This window comes from Corvus kubaryi, unplaced genomic scaffold (assembly GCF_017639235.1).
Source record: "Corvus kubaryi isolate FWS band 111438036 unplaced genomic scaffold, C.kubaryi_AGA036_p1.0 37341, whole genome shotgun sequence".
NCBI classification, from domain to species: domain Eukaryota; kingdom Metazoa; phylum Chordata; class Aves; order Passeriformes; family Corvidae; genus Corvus; species Corvus kubaryi.
Window position 1 is genome coordinate 5352888 of NW_024581112.1, and position 18801 is coordinate 5371688.

The following is an 18801-nucleotide window of genomic DNA, read 5'->3' on the forward strand; positions in this document are numbered from 1 at the left end:
CCTTTGTCTTTCTGAAGTGACATCTGACAGAGATTATTTTTCTGTCCTGAAGTGCTAAGGCATAGCCCCCTAGAACAGAGGTTTTTATGAGCTTCAGAAATCTTTTCAAGATCAATAATTGCATAAAAATATTGGGTTTTGAAAACCCTGAGCACCATTCTTTCAAAAGTGGCAAATGCTGATTCAAGACCACACTACACATGCAAAACCAACCAACCAACCAACCAAAAACTGCCAAAACCAACCAGAACAACAACAACACAATAACAAAAAGAACAACAAAACCTCAAGCCAAAACCCGCAGAAGAAAGTTTTGTAATATCTTCATCAAGATGTGGAAGTGAATGCCAATCACATGGCTTCTTTTGATTTCCTCAGATTTTTCCATCATAAACCTGAGAAAATTTACATCCTTTCCAGAAACTGTGGCACATTTTTATGGTGAAATATTGCTTTATATTTGAATTCTATGGTTCTTTGCAATAGTTGAGTGCTAGACCACACCATGTAATCAGAATCTGTTTTGTTGTATAGCATGACCGTGCAACTGTACAGAACCTTGCTTGATGACAGACCTCTGACTAATTTCGAAGTGCATAAACAGAGTTTGCAGCTGTACACCATTGACCAGGAGGTTAATTTGTGAGTGGGCAAGCTATCACAGGAATGCAGCTCCTTGAACAGGCAATGAGACAGAGGATCTACTTTAACTAACCCACAAGTTCCCTAACACAAATAAACAGACACACGTACTGCTGAGACTGCACAGCCAGTCACCAGTATTCATTCAATAGCCTCTTACTATCTTTTTGATGATGTTTATTTGCAAAGGAGAGAGGAAGTATTTAAAATGCTCTTAACACAGGACACAAAATCCTGCAAAGATACAGTAAGGCAAATAAAATAAGATTCAGCTACTGTCAGGAAAGAATATAGACCCAAGAAATATTACCTTATTCAAAAACATCCAATTTTTTGGTTTTGGTTTTTGTTTGTTTTAATTTGTTTCCAAGCATTTGGAGTAATACTCTCAATCATCTTGTTCAAATACTGCAAAATCTTAACTGTAGGAGTCAAATCTCTAACTAATAGTGAGTTACAGTTAACAGAACTGCTCTAAAAGTCGCCCACTTAAAAGACTCCTCTTGCTCTGTGCCAGCATATCCTTAACACTGAAGAAAATATTACAGATCAGAGTCCCAAAGCCAGTTATACAGATTGTGTCACCCAGTGACTCCCCTCAGAAGGGCACTTGTTGTATTGTCATGGCATTGGTGTGGAGTGCATGCAGATAGACCTTAAGACCCAACACTCTGTGTCACACTGTGCTCATGTATGCTGCTGTAAGTCAGTGGATAAGCTGCTGCAGCACTGTTGGCTCATTTGTCACACACCAGTCAGCAATGGCTAAAAGGACAAAGAGAGGAGGGCTGCTCCCTGTGTCAGTCAATACAACTGAACCAGCTCAGCTTCGAAATGACAGGAGATGAACTGTGTTCCTAAGTGCAACTAGTGCCTGCTGGCTTACAGGACCTGGATTTCACACTGCAGTCCTTGCTGGTTTTCCTCCCCCAGCTGTACTTACCTTAAACAGGAATATGTAAACTGTTGTGTATTTAAAGCTGTACTTGCTAAAGTCTGCTCTGATTATATTAAAAATAACGAAGACCTATAATAGTTTCCAGTGGTTTTGCTTAATCCTAATGTTCTCTGCAGCACATAGAGACAGTGTCTAGTTCCAGTAGCTGAGTTATTTATTTTGCCTAAAATGCCTACCGAAGATGAATCTGCCATCTCCTATGACATCAAGGAAGGAAAAAACAGGTACTAACATATGGAAGGTGTCCACAATTTTAACTTTCAAAAACACCGAGGAGATTCTGACAGTGTGTTTACAGAGTTTAAAATGTTTTACCTGTCCATCCTATTTGTAAAAGAAACCATAAATCATATATTATCAACCATATGCTACTGTCAAACATGTCTTTGAGTAACTGTCTTATCATTACAGCTCTTGGTACAGAGCCAAGCACTGAAACACATTGCTTACATTTATATTTTCTTCAAAGTTCTTAATGCATTGTATTATATTCCAATTACAGCAATAGAAATATAAGATGATTACCTTGTATAAAAAAAGTACATATTTTTGGCAAAGACATATAATTTGCTGAAGTCCAAAAAAGTCCAGAGCATTACACTGTATGACCGAAAATACCAGTCTGCCGTTACGTCTCTTCAGTGTTCCTTCTACAGTTGCTCCAAAGAGACATTTAGTAAAGGAACAGTGAATTATGAACTATTATTGCTAGTGCTGCATCATCATTAGTTTAACAGTAGGTCAGAAGAAGAAAAAACTAAATCTGGAGAGGCTGTAAACTCTGATTGAATGGCTATAAAAGTGCACTTTTTTGTGAATTATTTTTCATAAACCATTCAGAGTCTTAATACTGAATGCTACATGTTAAGTGAAGGACTACTGCATTTAAGTGTTCTTTGCTCTTTACAACTATGTTTTTACCAACATTCAAAGGAAAGAACAAACATTTTTTACTTTCATTGGAGGGAGAGAGGGGATATATGCATGTATGCACCTGGGGAGACTTGACTCAAATTATTGCAGAAACCTATACAGAAACACTGCTAAAGATCAGATTTTAGTTCACTATCCTGCAGTCTTAGATGTCAAGAAGCACAAGCAAATTGCAAATTAAAGAGTTCAACTATATGATGACTGGTGCATTGTGAGTAATAGCCAAAGACTAAAGTAGCATTCATCCATCTAACAGAATCTAACAGCTCTGTGGTTCATGAAGCAAATACTATAAGAACTCAGAATAAACTGATGCTACATAAAAGTTAATTAATCAAAGTCAAATAAAACAAGCACTTGGAACAATAAAATTATCTTCATCATCACAAACACATAAAATATTAGAATCTTAAGTGCATTGTATAGCATCAGTTCATGAAGTAAATCTGCCATTTGTTAAAAAAAAACCCTAAACCAAACAGTGTATCAAGGAGACAAACATAATGGATGGATACAATTTTTTAAAATCCTGAAGAAACACATGCAAATAGAAAAATTGGAAGGATTCACATGTTCCGTTTTCATAGGTAAAATGCATCTGAACAATTATGTGTTTGGCTCTGTGAAAGCAACCTAATCTAAAAGTAAGCTATATAATAAATGACCTTAAAGAACTAGCCTTTGACTTTCTAAACACTTCCCTGTATGGTGTTTTTCAATACTTTACTATTTTTGAAGACATGCATCAGTATTTTAAAACCTATTTTCTGTCAAAGCATTTCTCCCCATTTAAGAAACATCAAAACCAGCTTGGTCACTGCATCACAAACTTAAGACAAAAGAATCCCTATTCAGTATGAAGAATCTTGCCTCCTCCTAACCTCCTTCTGCAAGAGGAGAGGGAAGGATGAAAATGAAGTATTTTTAACTGTTCCCACAGTGAGGAAAACATTATTTTTTAGAAGACAGACCTTTGAATTTCGTGAAGAAAATCAATTTTGATGTTACCACTTTATCAGCTTCTCAAGTTCCCCTTGCATCCATTTTGTCACAGATTTCATATAGCTAAGGCAACTATTTTTTCATTCACTGTTTCTCTGACCATCACATAAGTTATAGCTTCTGTTCTCTAACACCAAAAATATATTCAGAAAAAAATTAAAGTTCTCTTTTAGATTTAGCTCTATTAGGCATATATATGTTCCAAATTGAGAAGGTTAATTAGGGCATTAGCCTTACTTTTTTGCTACTTGCCCAGAGGCTTATGTTGAATTTTACATACTAAATGTGTAATTGAGCTTAGAAAACTGGAAGTTAGATGATTTAAAATAAATTTATAAGGACGTAAAAAGAAAATATAATAAAAATGAAGAGATTTCATTCTGAAGCCAAGTGCTTGAATAATAATAAAAAAAAACCAAACCAGAAGCTTAGGGCATCTTCTCAGAGAACCCTGAAAAGAAATGAACTGCCTACAATGTTATTTCTTCATATTTATGGAAAAATCTTTCTTAATTTAAAACTGGACTTACTTCTTTGACAATATTATATTGCAGGATATTTGCCTCACAGCCTTTGATGTGCTAATAAAATTTATTTAACTGGCAGTGATTGAACCAGTTACATAAAATATACATAAAAGAACTAACAGTATTTTTTTTTACTCACAACTTACTAGATTTTGATAAAAGGCAGTATAGTCAGCTATGCATTTGTTACAAATAACTACATTCTCAGATTAGGATCTTGCACCTCAGTTCAAAAACGTCATTAGAGAAAATTTGGTTTTGAGAAAAGTTTTCTAGTATTCTGAACAACTGCATTGCAAATATTTTGCCCAATGTTTTAGGGTGTCAGACAAGAAAGAATATTAGGTAAGTGTGATGACAAATGTTTTGCTCTAGCAAAGCACAAATGTGAGTTTCTTTTAGCAGGAAATGCTGATAAAATATTGACCAAGATAATGGTTAATATCTCTGAAGAGAAGGCAGAGATGAACAGAGGCTGCATTCTTATAAGCAATGATTGGTTAGGCTGAATGTCATATTGCTGTCTGGGAGAGTTCGACCAAGATGTAGTGGAATAACTTCTATGATATTTAGATTTATCAATGACAAATTGTGAAAAATGCACCTACCTGATGAGAATACCAAGATTCAAACATTTCACCATATGTAAAATGATAACTTACTGTTCAGAAGCAGCTAGAAATGCACACATAATTTTTCTTTTTTATTTTCCCTCACGCAGTCCCAAACCACTTGATACACTTTTGCTATAAGTTATAAACTCTTTGGAATCAGGCTGTATATTTCCCAGATTATTATGCAGTACTTCCCACTACAAATCATGCACCTTGGTGACATTTTAGTGCAAATATGACTTGTATCTGGATAATAAACAACAAAGAAAAATGTATTTCCATAATAATTTTCAGATTTGCTGCAGCTAAAGACTTGATGAGTCTGTTTACTTCATAGCTCTGGTGAAGTACTGGGATCTTTCCCCATTGCACAAGCAAATACATAAATATCAAAAAAAGTTGCTGCACCTTAATAAACACTGAATGTACATGCTAAGAGAATGACAGTATTAAAAATTAATATTTAAATTAAAAACAACTGCTGCATTTATGCACTGAATCTTGGTCTCCTGACTACTGCCCTGATTCCTTAATAGAAACTTGCAACTTTTTCTTAATATTAATTGAAGTGTAGCACTGAAGTTCTGTAACATCATATCAGGTTTTACTTGGGTGATTAAATACAGATTGAAGTGCTCAGCTCCTGTTTGAGTTTGAAAATTACAACCACTCATTTAATCTATTTTCAGTAGGAATTCCTACGATTAGGTACCGATAAAGTAAAATTTAGAAAAACACTCTGATTCACTTTACACTTACCAGAGTTCCCCAAATTCACAACTTATTTCTGCTAAACTTCCAGTATTTTGCAAAAATGAAATGATTTCAAGGTAAAGAAAATAATTATTACCCTCATACAGCCAGTTGAAGTATTCTGTCTACTACCGAACAACAGATCACCCAAAAGTGAGTGCTTGTGTCCGGTCTGAAGAAAAAACATCCATATTACTGTTCACAGCAGTTCATGCAAATAGAAGTAAAATGAAGAACATTTTGGCAAAAAGCAGACCAAATTTTTCTAGTTCTGAGAAAGCTGCAGAAAGAGAGAAGTGAAGTTTTTGTTCCACAGAAACAAACCTCGAAGAAAAACAGTCAAGGCAAAACTATATCCACCTGTAGAAAGGCAAAATGTATTACAAGAAATCCAGAAAGTGTTATTTTTGTAATGAGATATCTATTTTGTGTCATATATTCTTACCTTTCTCTGTTAAATTTCAGAGAATGTAGAACAGCTGGTCGTTTCTGTCGGAGGTTCCACAAATGAAGAGCATCATCTGCACATGCACTGACCAAAGCACCCTAGAGCAGACACAAAGTACAGCAACACATTATTTTTCTGTCTTATTCTTATATGATCCTCACTGTTTATGATCTACCTGTAAAACTGACAGTTTATGAAAAATCATTCTTTTCTCCTAGAACAAAAATACTCTACCATAAATAATAGGCAATTGAATGGAACTGGTAAATGTAAACATTTTAAATTAGTGCAAGATCAGCCACAATTAAAATAAAACTCCATCAATTTAAAACTCAAATTAAAGCTTTGTACCCACACAAGCCAACTCCCATGTCTCTCCACATAAGCAGAAAGACTGACAAAATGGAGAACAGACAACGCTTACTTTAAAAGGCGAATGTTAAAGATATAACTGAAGGATAAAGGGATTTAGTGCATGCACAGGCATTTAAGTGACAGTGCCAAGCACAGCTTAGTAGTCGTATCAAGATAAGATGAAAATTCAAAACTGGAACTGTGAAAAGAGGATGCAGATAAGAAAGTAGGGACAGGTAGCAAGAGGAGAGGACCTAGGGAGAACTAAGAGATGTAGACAGAAGGACAGAGTCTTTATCACAGATCAGAAATACTCTGAAGACTGGTTCTGCTTCTGGTGTCCCAAAAACGGTCGTCTTTCAAAGTCCAGGCCTATATCTGACTGAGCAGTTTGGAGTGAACTTATTCTGCCTGCTTTTGACTTCCTTTCTCCTCACTGCAGAATACTGATGACATGTGAAAATTAACTGCAGAGTAAGCTCCCTGCTGCTCCTGCAGTGGTTCACTACACTTACACCTCAGATCAGACCTAGCACAGAAGATCTACCCCAGTGTATCACAGAGAGGAACATAGTGCCCAAACAGAAGGAAATGCTTTATACTTTAGAAGGGCAAGGATGCAACTGGAAAGATTACTTCATACCATCTATGACTGACTGATGAAACTTCTCTAATCCTAGCAACTTTCTTTTCAACATTGACCTATGCAAATGAAATTTATGGAGGTGAGACTTCTCACAGTGTACAGTGTAATCCATGCTTTAATTCTCATTTCCCAAAGAGTCAGAAAGACTGTCCATCACAGAAATCAAATTAATCCTATGTATTACGGGGGTTGCTGGTCACCTAATGAAAAGAAAGGATACTGATTCAAACTTTGGCCTTCCTGTTCTCATTCCTGCATTTCTCTAAAGAATTTCACTGGACTGTTTCTAAAGTTTCAGTCCTCCATCCTCAGTGTCTGTGGTTCAGTTACTTTCTCCAAATAGATGTAGGAAAAAATTAAGTATTTTTCAGGTTTGAAAAAACCCATAGAACTAAAACTCTTCCCCTGAGAAGTTCTAACATCTCCCCATTTAGAAAGAGGACTTGAAACTGTCAGAAGTGTTTCCTTACATCATGGGAGAAAATTAAATCAAAACTGAACTAAGATTTGGCCAATTTATAAGGTCCTAAAAAGAAAAAACCTGATTTGTATTCACCAGGAAGTCTTCTCGCCTATTCCCATCTTCAGCATCTTCTGCACAGAGCAAGCTATAATCTGGCAGTGTTTCTTCATGTTGTCTAAACCTGATTTTGACAAACCATTTACAAAGACTAAGCATGATGGTTTGATTGATGATCCCTGCAATTGCTTTTCCTTGCTTCAAGTAATAGCATATCCCCAACTACTGAGTTTTCAGCCAATAATCATCAATATATTTCGGTAGAAAGATTGAGCTCATTTATTAATTTTTATTTGAACCAGGACTGTGCAGCATATTTAGTAACTTAATGGGTTTTACATCTACTTGCACACATTCATACATTGACTGCCTTTTGTTCGGTACTTTAAACTGATGCATAGGAAGGCAATACTTTTCCCTGAGTGCAGTCCCATAAATATCCCAGAAGGCTGTATGTTGAATGTCCTCTGGATGTACACTACTTATTTCTTGGCACAATTTGTCAATGGGAGAAGTTATATCACCCAATTACAACAACATGAATTGACTTATTCAACTAACTTTACACAGAAGAATCTGAGTAAATATGTCCTTACCTCATTGATTAAGAACTGGAGCTGCAGAACTGCAGCACCACTTTCATGTTGGCAGTAGCAATCAACACCAGGCCTGCCCAGTCTGTTGCCATCAAAGTCAAGGATTCTAACATTCCTGTTATCACCAGAAGTAAAGAGGGAAAGAAAGAACTACCAATTAAACTCTAATTAACCTTTAATTAACCTCAATTCTTCTTGCTTTCTGTAAAACAAAAGAATTCATGCTGACTTTCCACCATTCTAATTAAAGCACCAACATCAGCAGCTTGAAACGTGCAATTGTGAGCGATGTGTTCTTGCCTGGTTTTTTTCCTGTGAAACAAAGTACATGAATTAACACATAAATTCTGCAGGATGCATCTTAAATTTATTTTTATGCATTATTAGTTTATATAACACATGAATGTACCAGATTTTTGTACTTATCAAGACCAGATATATAATGGATGTAGTTTTTATCTGTTCTCTTCAGGTCTTTTTCTGTGCATGCTAAATTGTCATCTCCCTAACTTAGAGAATGATGGCCTTTCCCATCTTACTCAGAGACTTTAACAAGAAACTGTAGTTCCAGAAAATTACTAAAGATCAAAAGTAAAGCAAAAGGAGAAATATGAAATACAGTATTAGCAATAACACACCATATTGTGTGAAACATATGAAACACCTTCACATGTTAAAAACATCAGGATTATGATCACAAACAAGATTTTACAACATAGAGCCTGATCTACTTGCAATAGGCAATCATGTTAGCATATTGTAAAGCCTTGAATAAAAAAAGCCAACTGTCCACTTATTTTACCTGCAGGTAAATGTTGGAATCTCTACTTCCCCTTTCACAGGGGAAAGATTTGCTGTAAACCATTCTGATATTAGCCCCTGGGAAGTATAATCCATAAATTAGCAAGTTTGAGGTTCAGAAGGTCCAAGTATGAAGCAATTACTTTTCCAATAGTTAAACAAGGAGCTTAATGGATACCACTGACCTTGAGAGACCTGAACTCTACTCTTGATTTTGCCAACCAGTCTAGTGGATAACCTTAGGAACAAAAAAAGTATCTTTTCTTACCTGAGCCTTCATTTCTCTGTTTGTAAGCTGGAGACAGAGTTTTATAAAACTGGTATTTATAGATGAGAAGTTGTATATAAAACACCATAACTACACTACAGAACAGCAAGGGAGAGGAAAAAAGTAAGTAACTCCATTTGCTGCTTGTTCCCAAACTGTAGTCGTGGATACAGTCATAACTGATAAAATAGTAAAAACCTGCAACTTTTAAACAACCTATTCAAAATAGACAATAAAGATGTGTTGTAGCCTAAGGCACTTTTTAAGGGTTGTTGGTAACCTTCTGGGCCATTTTGAATGACTGCTCTGTGGCACTCTTTTTTAACATTTAACAATCCCTTGTAACGTGAGAGAAAGTACCAAAACAAACTAAGCAAGTAACCAACCCACCTGGGATTTCTGGACAAGCTACCTGGAATTTTTAACAGATGAGTGCTTTCTTTTTAACCTGAGTTTAAGACTCAGTACAAATACATGGCACTACTTAATGACTGTCCTTAATGAAAATTACAGCTGCATTGCCCTGATTAAGCAGCTGTCACCCTTCAGCATCAGTATCGTGCTAAATCAGGTTTCTAGGAAACATCCTAACAAAGTAGATGATTTCACTCAGCATATCCCAAACAAACAAAACACTCTCCAAAAAGTCACATTTATATGCATCAGTGTTCACCCTGAAAGACAAATTACTAAAATACTCACAAATTACTAAAATAAGAGAGAAATTGTGCTGTCTGCTTCATTCTGGCCAGTTGCCCCGAAGTGAGGACTGATGCTTAAATAGCAGCATTAGCACTGACTGCTGGTGGTTTTCAAACATTCTGGGAGCTGCAGTGAGGTCCTTCCAGCAGAAGGAGCTGAAGAGATATGATGACTTGGCACATGCTCTTGGCACTTGAGCCCATCTTCTGCAAATTCTGTGTTTGCTGCCAAGCATGGAGAAGTACAACCTTACCTCATCAAATCTTTTCACAGCAGTGTATTCCAACAGGACATACAGCAGAAGAAGTACCTACAGTTCAGGCCTTGGACTGACTTTATTCTTTTTACTTATGCCTTTTCATTAAATGATGACTCTGCTGTCAGGGAGCATGGAATATCTTTGCGGATATTAAAAGGGGGGACCAATGTATCTGAGTATCTTGAAGTAGACACCATGGGTTTCAAGAATAAAAGCTAGACACTGTCTTCTCTCTTATCACTATGTTAGATCTCCCAAGGGCCTTCGAAGCCATGCCAGATTATCCTAATTTATACATAACCAGGAAAAAGATGAAAACTAAGTCTGGATGTCTTTTGGGATTTAGAATGAAACAAACAGAATTAGAATTATGTACACCAAGCAGTGAAAGTGTGATAGTAATAACATCCTAAAAGAAAAGTGTTCTTTCTGAAAACTACACTTAATCCTGGTTTTAAGATCTGTGAGAGTGAAACAGGATTTTTTGCTCTTCATTCACTTGTACACAACACTTTTTCACTGAGTATTTCAACATCCTGATATTCCAAAGCTTATAATTACTTGGGGGAAAAAACCAGTTGCTAAGATGACTAATTTTAAGTACTTGGATTCATCTTCCAAGATGCAGACTTCCAAGACAGCATAATACATTAGTAACCAAGAACTTACACTCTCATGTCCTGGAAATCAACGTTGACAGTGAATGATTGCATTCATGATGACAGGTGACAATGACCAAATCTTTTCATATCATGATCCACTTTCCACAGTACCCCACAGTTTTTTTATTCCATGACTCATTTTCACTATGTGATACAGACATATCTGATGTGTCTCATTCTTCTCAGAGGTTAGTACTAATGGAATCCAAAGACTTGCAAGTCTTGGGGGTTCACTGAGAACCAAAAGCGCAGATACTTCACAACTGGCTCATGGAATTGAGGCCACTGTTGCTTGCAGCAGGCATTTAATGTCTTAGGACCACAAGGGGATGAGGTACAACATGTTTTTCTTCATTAAGACAGTGATTCTTTAGTAGTGTGAGATCAAATCTTTTGGCAGTAACAAGCACTGCAGTCTGATTCATTCCTCTTTGCAAGGGCAAGGAAGTGAAGATAGGGTGTCATAAAGAACCTCCTTCCAAGGCATGCCAAGGCAGTTAGCAGATATCCTCTGTCAAGTAAAAACTCCTAAATTACATATGGGACCTTTTTCAAAACCAAAACTTTTCCATAGAAGAAAATGACACCAAGCTACGTAAATAAGCAGCTCTAACTTTTTTTGAGTACTTAACTAACTTCTTCCATACCTAAAAGCAATCTATGTACAGAAATGAACATTAAAGCAAAGGGTTGTAATTATTAAGCGGAAACCATGGTCTCACATCTACTATTTTATTAAAATGGCACACACAGAAATGGGAAATCTCCAATTATAGCCTCTCCTTTAAAATGTTTGGGAATTGTGGGGTGCTGCAAAAGTAGCACTGCTGCTCCGAGTCCTTGTCATCTGATCTGCACTGACTGGTACATGTTTGAGTAGGACTATACAGCACCCTAAGAGCAGATGCTTGTGGGCTGGTGTTACTCCATTACATAAACCAACTGCAAAATCGACTTAGGGCGTAACTGGAATATAGGACAGCTTTTTCTTGCAGAAGACTTATTCCACTGAATTGAGTGATTTATCAGTTAAAAAGGCACCAATGTATTTATCTAAATAATCAAGTACTAGAATGATCAAAGAATTCAACCACACCACTAACCAACTAAACCAACCAGGTTAGTCAGTTGTATCTGTGTCGCAGGGCGGATCTTGTCAAAAGATAACAATTATGGAAACAGCACCTTTAGCACCTAGATTTGCAGTTCTGAACATAGCTACTTTCAGTTCCTGGAATACATATTTTTACAGTTTCTTCATGGAGTTTCTCCAAGTCTCACATACATTAATTTTCTGTCTAAGGACAGTGCATATTCTGGTACAAATAAATGCCATAGTCCCAAGTCCTAAACAAATGCCTAAGTACAAAACTGGGGTTCAAACTGATTTTTTCTCTCTTTACATGAGATATTCTGTATTTTGATTTCTGAAGTGTACTGCTCCAATGTTTTGTTATCCTCACTGTTAAGAATGTCATGCTATATGTGGAATCAATACCTTTAGCTTTAGTTTCAAGCCTTTGCACCACATGACATCTTTTTATGCTAAATTAAATAACTTCGTATTAGCAGAAACTTCCTGCTTTGAAAGCTGTATCTTATCCATCTTCTTCATAAATAAAAGCAAAATACTCTGAGCTCCTTTATTTCATGTCACCAGCAATTTTCTTAGCTTTGAATAGTTCCTGTGTGTTTTCATACATAGTCTAGGATGTGTGCTCAACTTCTTTCAAGTATCAAAACCATAGCTACACATCATCTTGGTAATGGTTTCTTCAATGCAATCTAAAAACATATATAGCATTTCATAATTTCTTATATTCAATACAGTTTTTAAATAAATGTGTGCACCACCTCTTTATTACAATAACCAATTGGGAAATCATACTGGTTTTGGTTTTTGAGACTTCTCTACTACTCTTCAAAAATAAGCGCCCCCTACAAAGCTCCATTCTGTCAACTGCTTGCAGCTGAGCTCACTGAATTCCTTACAAAGGACACTCAACCTATTCCTACCTTTATGGCCTTCTATTTGCTGTAGATTCACTGGGCACTGCTTCATTAAACAGTATCTTCGTGGGCTTTGTTTTGAACATAGAATGATTCAGTTTTACAATGAGCTTCATTATGTCTTGCGTTCATTCAGCTGGTTAAATAAATAGCTCATTTTTTTTTCTCTCCACTATGTAAAGATGAAATACTGATGCACTTGGCTGCTATCTTAGGATACTACATGTGAAATATTTTATAAATGCAAACCTTTTTGGCACCAATAAACATGAAATTTTGGTCTACCATGACCTTCATCATGTTTATTTTTCTTGACATAGATTTCTCTGTTCATGTGTACAAATTATGTAGGAGTTAATCTCAGGAACAGCTAAATATTCATTATGATCTATATTGGCTGAAAAATTTGCTTTTGGCAAGTCTTTGATTTCTTCCAGGTTAAAGCTTATAGATAGCTTATATTTAATGGCAATCCTGTATACTAGAAGCTATTTTATTTCCCAAAGTATCTGCAGATACTATAGGAATAAGCAAAACTCATAGGGCTACATAGTTTCCTCTCTTCTGAATAAGACTGCCTTTCAAGGTCTTTGTCATTTCAAGAATTATCTGTTCCAATAACAGAATACAAATACAATCAACATGTGATTGAACTCAATCAACCCTAAACCTGAAGTAGTACATTGTGAAAAGCAGTTACTAAAGAGGTACTGACTCTAGCAACGTTTCACAAATAACACAAATGACAGAATGCCCTGGGTTGGAAGGGACCTTAAAGATTATTTAGTTCACATGTAGGTGAATAATTTCATATTCCATTTGTGGAATATCAATAATTTTAAATTTCCTCTTGCATATGCGTATACACACACACACACACACATACAATGATTAACAGAAACTACCTAGCTCTGAATTCACCTTCAAAAGAGAAGTCATTGTTATTAGTCTGTAAAAGCTCCACATTGCCAGGCAGCTACACTGAAAGATCTCTATTTTGAGGTTGTACTTCATGCAGTAGTAAAAAAACCAACATTAAAAGGTTGCATTTACAGTGGGCTTCCTCTTTTTTCCCAGGTAGTCATGAACCTCAGCAAGCTCACTGACACATACAGATAAAACGAAGAAAGGCGACAATGGATGAAAACTGGAATCTGGAAGTGAGTGAAGAGTATAATTGATTATGTTCACACGGGCCAGTATTTCAGAGCCATTTACCAGTGTAGACACCAGTTCAGTCAAAGGCATGACAAATACAGGAATCGAAAAGGAACATATCTGTTTACAAACCCGTCTGGTAAAAAGATAGAGAGAGAATAAGCTGGGACAGAATACTACTCTTGCCCTAATGCATACTGCAGGTTATGGAAAACCAAACAATCACAAATGAGAGGGCTGTGTGTTCCAAAGCCAGAAAGTTACTTTCACATAACCAAGATCCTGAGCAACACCCTACAGAGATATAGATAAAAAAATTGATAACACCACAGCATTTTATCCAATTTACTGCCTTTTAAGAGGACTATGCAAATCATACCATTTGCTGCCCATCTGTTTGCAGTGGGCACAGATGGTAGTCTAACACACTCTGTCTTACCAGCGAAACCAAGCAGGTAGCCTTAACTCAGCCATTTTGATTAGCTTTCTTTCTCAGCCTTCAGATATTAATATTAAACACTGTGTTTGCTCCATGTGGATCTGTACACCCAGAACACACATAACAGGTGCAGGTTATCGCATGTGCAGCCACTGATGACAAATGCATCCACCTACAATGGTTTCATACTAAACCCAATTGCATTTAAAAGTTTACTGCAAATGTTGTGTTAGTATTTGTTTTCCCTGCTTTTGGACACTCTGCCACTGAATTTGCTGGTAACAGATTTAGAGAAGGTTTAGGGAATTTTTGTTTGCACTCGTCAAGCAAAAATGAAAGACTATATAAACTCTACATAAGGTCAAAACTTAATATTTTTCATATTTTTCTTTAACAGATATTTTTTCTAATGTTTGCTGAATTTTTAGCAATTAGTAACAGTGATTACAAGGTGCAGATTTCCTTCATAGTTTCCAGTTATGAGAAACAGCTGTTGACAACAGAGGATAGAATGAAAAGGGATCTCATAATCAGTCTTTTGTAAAAAGGTCAAAAGACGTCGAAGTAAATGTAACTAAAAATAAATATACATTTTCTCAAATATTAATTCCTCCCCTAGTTGCTATGGAAAAGTTCTACAAGTAAAATAATACATTAAACCCTCATCCATATAGTGACAGAGTTTGAGATACACATTGTACTTTCTCTATTAAACAGAGATAACACTTAGCCATTACTGGAAATCTTTAGAGCAAGACTTTGTTTTCCCAAATGCTACTTCCAGCCCCAACAACCAGACTAGGAGTAAGGTGATGAAGATCCTATGGCAAATTATGTAGTCTGTAGGAGATGAGAGCAAATGATTATTTAATGTTCCCTCTTACATTGTTCCATAGTTTTGGTTAGTACAGACGGGGGAAGAAGAATTTCATTGTTCAAAGGTGATAGAATAATTAACAGTTGTCGCAATTACTTCTGGCTAATTCTTCGTGCCAGGTACATCACAGCAATGAGTCCCACACAACTCTAGCTCTGTGTTTCATGAGCAATTACAGATTTTAAGACTAACACTGCCTTGCACACTGTTGTGTTACTCCAAAGGCAAAGCAGAAGCAATCAGGAGCACATACATGACTGTTTTTCATGCCAAATTTTGTGCTCTGTCCTGTAACAAGAATGCCCTAGATTTTACTCTTCTCAAGTGCTAAGACCCTGCCAAAACTGCTTTGTTTAGTCTTATCAACCAATCAACACTGTACTGAAGCAGTGAAAAGTTTCTACTGAAAAAGTGAGAGAATTCTCTACTTCACTGAAAAATTATGAGCATCTTTACAAGGCATTTAGAAAAGTCCTTTAAACACAAAATAAATGCTTTCTATAACTAACTTCTTTTCTTTCAAAGCTAAATTCACAATTACCTGCTAAAACAACAAGAAAATAATCCCAGAATTAATGTTAAGAAATTTAGTCCCTGAAAATCTCCAGGCTACTAGCTAACAAGACAGTTAATAGGTTATGAAATTGAGGTGATTGTCCAATATGATTAGCAGAGCTTGTATACTGATTGACAGATTTCTTGTCTGAACTCAACTTTACAAATAAAATTAAATAATTATTCTGTTAAATTTTCTAATTATCCTGGAATAAGCAGCAAGATATACTGGGCAAATATAACCCCGAGGCTCTAAAGTAAAAGTGTGTGGTTTGATGATGCAGCTTTTTGTCTTATTCAGTAACATGTCAGAAAATTTCCATGCATAACATCACAGAACACTTTCGTTTAACTGAGAGATCTAAGTATACTTAGAGAGATATTATGCAAGGGCACTTTGGCCAGAAAAAATTGCACCAATACACAGGTACTAATGCATTGGGAAAGACGGCACCTGATCTTGACTCAGGCTTTGCAAGGGGTGAGTGGTTTAGAGATTTGTTTGCTTGATTGTTTGAACATCTCCATTGTTCCAAGGAATGTGCCCTATAACATCAATATGCCAAAAGAAATAATTTAATTTCAGTGTTTATCCAACCACAAGATATTACAGATGCTGAGGTCATACACCATGTTCTTTTTAGGCAGAGCAGTGCTGCCTAAAATATTAAATAATTCCATTACTCCACAGGAAACTGCTTGCAGCTTGTTAGTCAGCTGATGAGCAATTCCTCAAATTCATCCACTGCTTCGGCTCTATTATCATCTGTTTAGTACTGGATGATTCCAGGAGGTCTCTGGTACAACACAGAAAATACTTCACATTCAAAAACTTATTAAAAGGAAGTTCAATATGTTAAACTAGGCAGTAATTTCATTCCTGCCCCAGAAAAGCAGACAAATGACATTTCTATAAATTTCAGTGAAGCTATATTAATATTCAGCTCTTTTGCCAGTCAGTATATTTATTTTTGACTCTTAATGAAGAAAGATGTTAATCTAGAATTTCATTTGTTAAGCAAGAATGGTCGTGTACAGCACACAGGAACACGTGTTATCAATAAAAGCCAAAACTGACAATGAAGCTATTCAAAACTGAATTACTAAAATTAGAAAAATGTAAGAATTTAATTGAAGTAAATTTAATTTAGCATTTAACAAAATTTCAATGAATCATCTGGCAAGTTTTATTCTTAGGTTTAGATCCATATAATTGACACTATAAATATGCCTATGTTGAAAGGCATTTTAAGTATCAGTCAACCTTAAATAGTTTTATTTTCTATAATTATAAAACTCATGTCTTTTGTCTTTTTTAAGAAAAGATTTCAGCAACTAATTACATGGAAGAGACCCTTCTTTTTTCTAGACCAAGATACAGGGTAAATGGTATCTACATTTATCACTTTTATAACCCTCCTGAGCCACATAATTATTCCATCTGATTTTGAAATAAAGTACAATACAGACCACAGTTAATCAGCCCTTCCATTCAATATACATCAAACAGGTAACCAGCAACTGGCTAAAATGTATTTCAGGAAGTCTTTTTGGTGTAAATGAGTATGAACTATCATTTTGCCACTTTAAATAGACATATGTAGATTGTGTCATACAAACTATGTTCACGTTTGATGTCAGCTGTAAGAAGCATTTATGTTTTATTTGAATTAAAATTTATAATCAAATTAGTTAGCGTGGATTAAAACATGAGTAAAGGTTTGAAAGCTTAGTTAAGGAATACTGAATAAGTTCCAAAGAGCATTTGCATTTTAAGAAAAGACCGACTACTTCTGGGAATAAAATAGGACATTCCACAAATCTCCCATGACCCCAGTTTTTCCATGCCAATTACTGAAAATCTGCATGTTTCAGTGAAGCAGGACACTGTTCCAGAACTTAACATACTAATACAACATTATTTCAGAATAACCCAAATCTTTTTGGACAAGAATCAAGATGGATCAAAACTACTTCTACATTTCCTTGGCAATTCTAATTAAAAAGACTGAGAGCTCTGCCTTCCTTTGAGGGATTATTCTTTGCAGATTTGGACAGAACTGAAGCACTGCCACAGCTGAAGTACATCTGGCTCTCCCAGGTAACTGACAGCATGATGGCACTGCTGGGGGTGGTAGCTCCCAAAAATCCAAAACCCTCTCTACGGAATGAGTAGACCTGGCAGAGACTGTGGAGGCTGGATGGTTATCAGTTCAGCCCTGTTTTGCCATTGTCATCATCTCTGGCAAGTTCTGCTGGGTTTGTTATCTCACATCAGGAAGCAGGCCTGCAGTAACAGCTGCAGATCCAGCCTAGCACGATAGGACACACCACCAGGGCCCTGCTCTCTACTCAAGACAATGAGAAAAATGCCTTAAGCTCAATCTAATTTGTGTTTCTGCAGTGTGATGTGAGGCAGGAAGCCTGCAGGGAAACGAACTGGGCAGAGGAAGCATGATACACCGTAGGCCATCCATTCTGCCTACTGGAGAAGTCCCCATTATAATTTTAATTATTAACTTAGGTTTCATCTAGGGAGAGACAGCTCTTGCAGAGCAATCTATCATACATGTAGCATGAGCAGAAGAGAGGAGAAACCTGGAGCAAAAGAGGGAGAAATCCAGCTTCACAGTATGCACACACGTCAATTGCATGAGCTTCTCCCCACATTCATTTTCCACAGTTGGAGATACTACTCATGTGGCCATATTGAAGTTTAAGTATATAAACTATAGGTGGGATAAGAAAGGAGACCACCAATTAGTTAAAGCCTTTGACTTTCACTAATGTGAAGGTCAAAACAGAAATCTTTGCGAAGCTAAACATGGAGGTGTAGTTAGCTTTCATTTTGTTAAACCCTAACAAACATTACTGACTATTCAGTAACATAAAAGCTTTATCTATTCTTTTCCATCCCACAAAAAATAATCGCAAAAATCACATTTCAGTAATCCTATACTGTCTCCAAGACTTGAAATATAAAGATCACCATTGCATGGTCACTATTCCTGCACCTCTATATTCCTGATTTGCCTTTTTACTAGCAAATTTACTAATCTAAGGGGGGGGGGGGGGGG

The 18801-nt window shown here is 36.2% G+C and overlaps 1 protein-coding gene across 9 annotated transcripts in view; it reads right to left on the bottom strand.

Annotated features, from left to right (window-relative positions):
- The window catches only part of STXBP5L (syntaxin binding protein 5L), a 184668-nt gene that overhangs the window by 111620 nt on the left and 54247 nt on the right, over positions 1–18801 (bottom strand). For all 9 annotated transcript variants that reach the window (XM_042031704.1, XM_042031707.1, XM_042031708.1 and 6 more), the window contains exons 3-4: positions 7994–8075; positions 5875–5975 (exon numbers count right to left, since the gene is read on the bottom strand). In XM_042031704.1, the coding sequence (XP_041887638.1) occupies positions 5875–5975; positions 7994–8075 (183 nt within the window). The remainder of the gene's footprint in view (positions 1–5874; positions 5976–7993; positions 8076–18801) is intronic.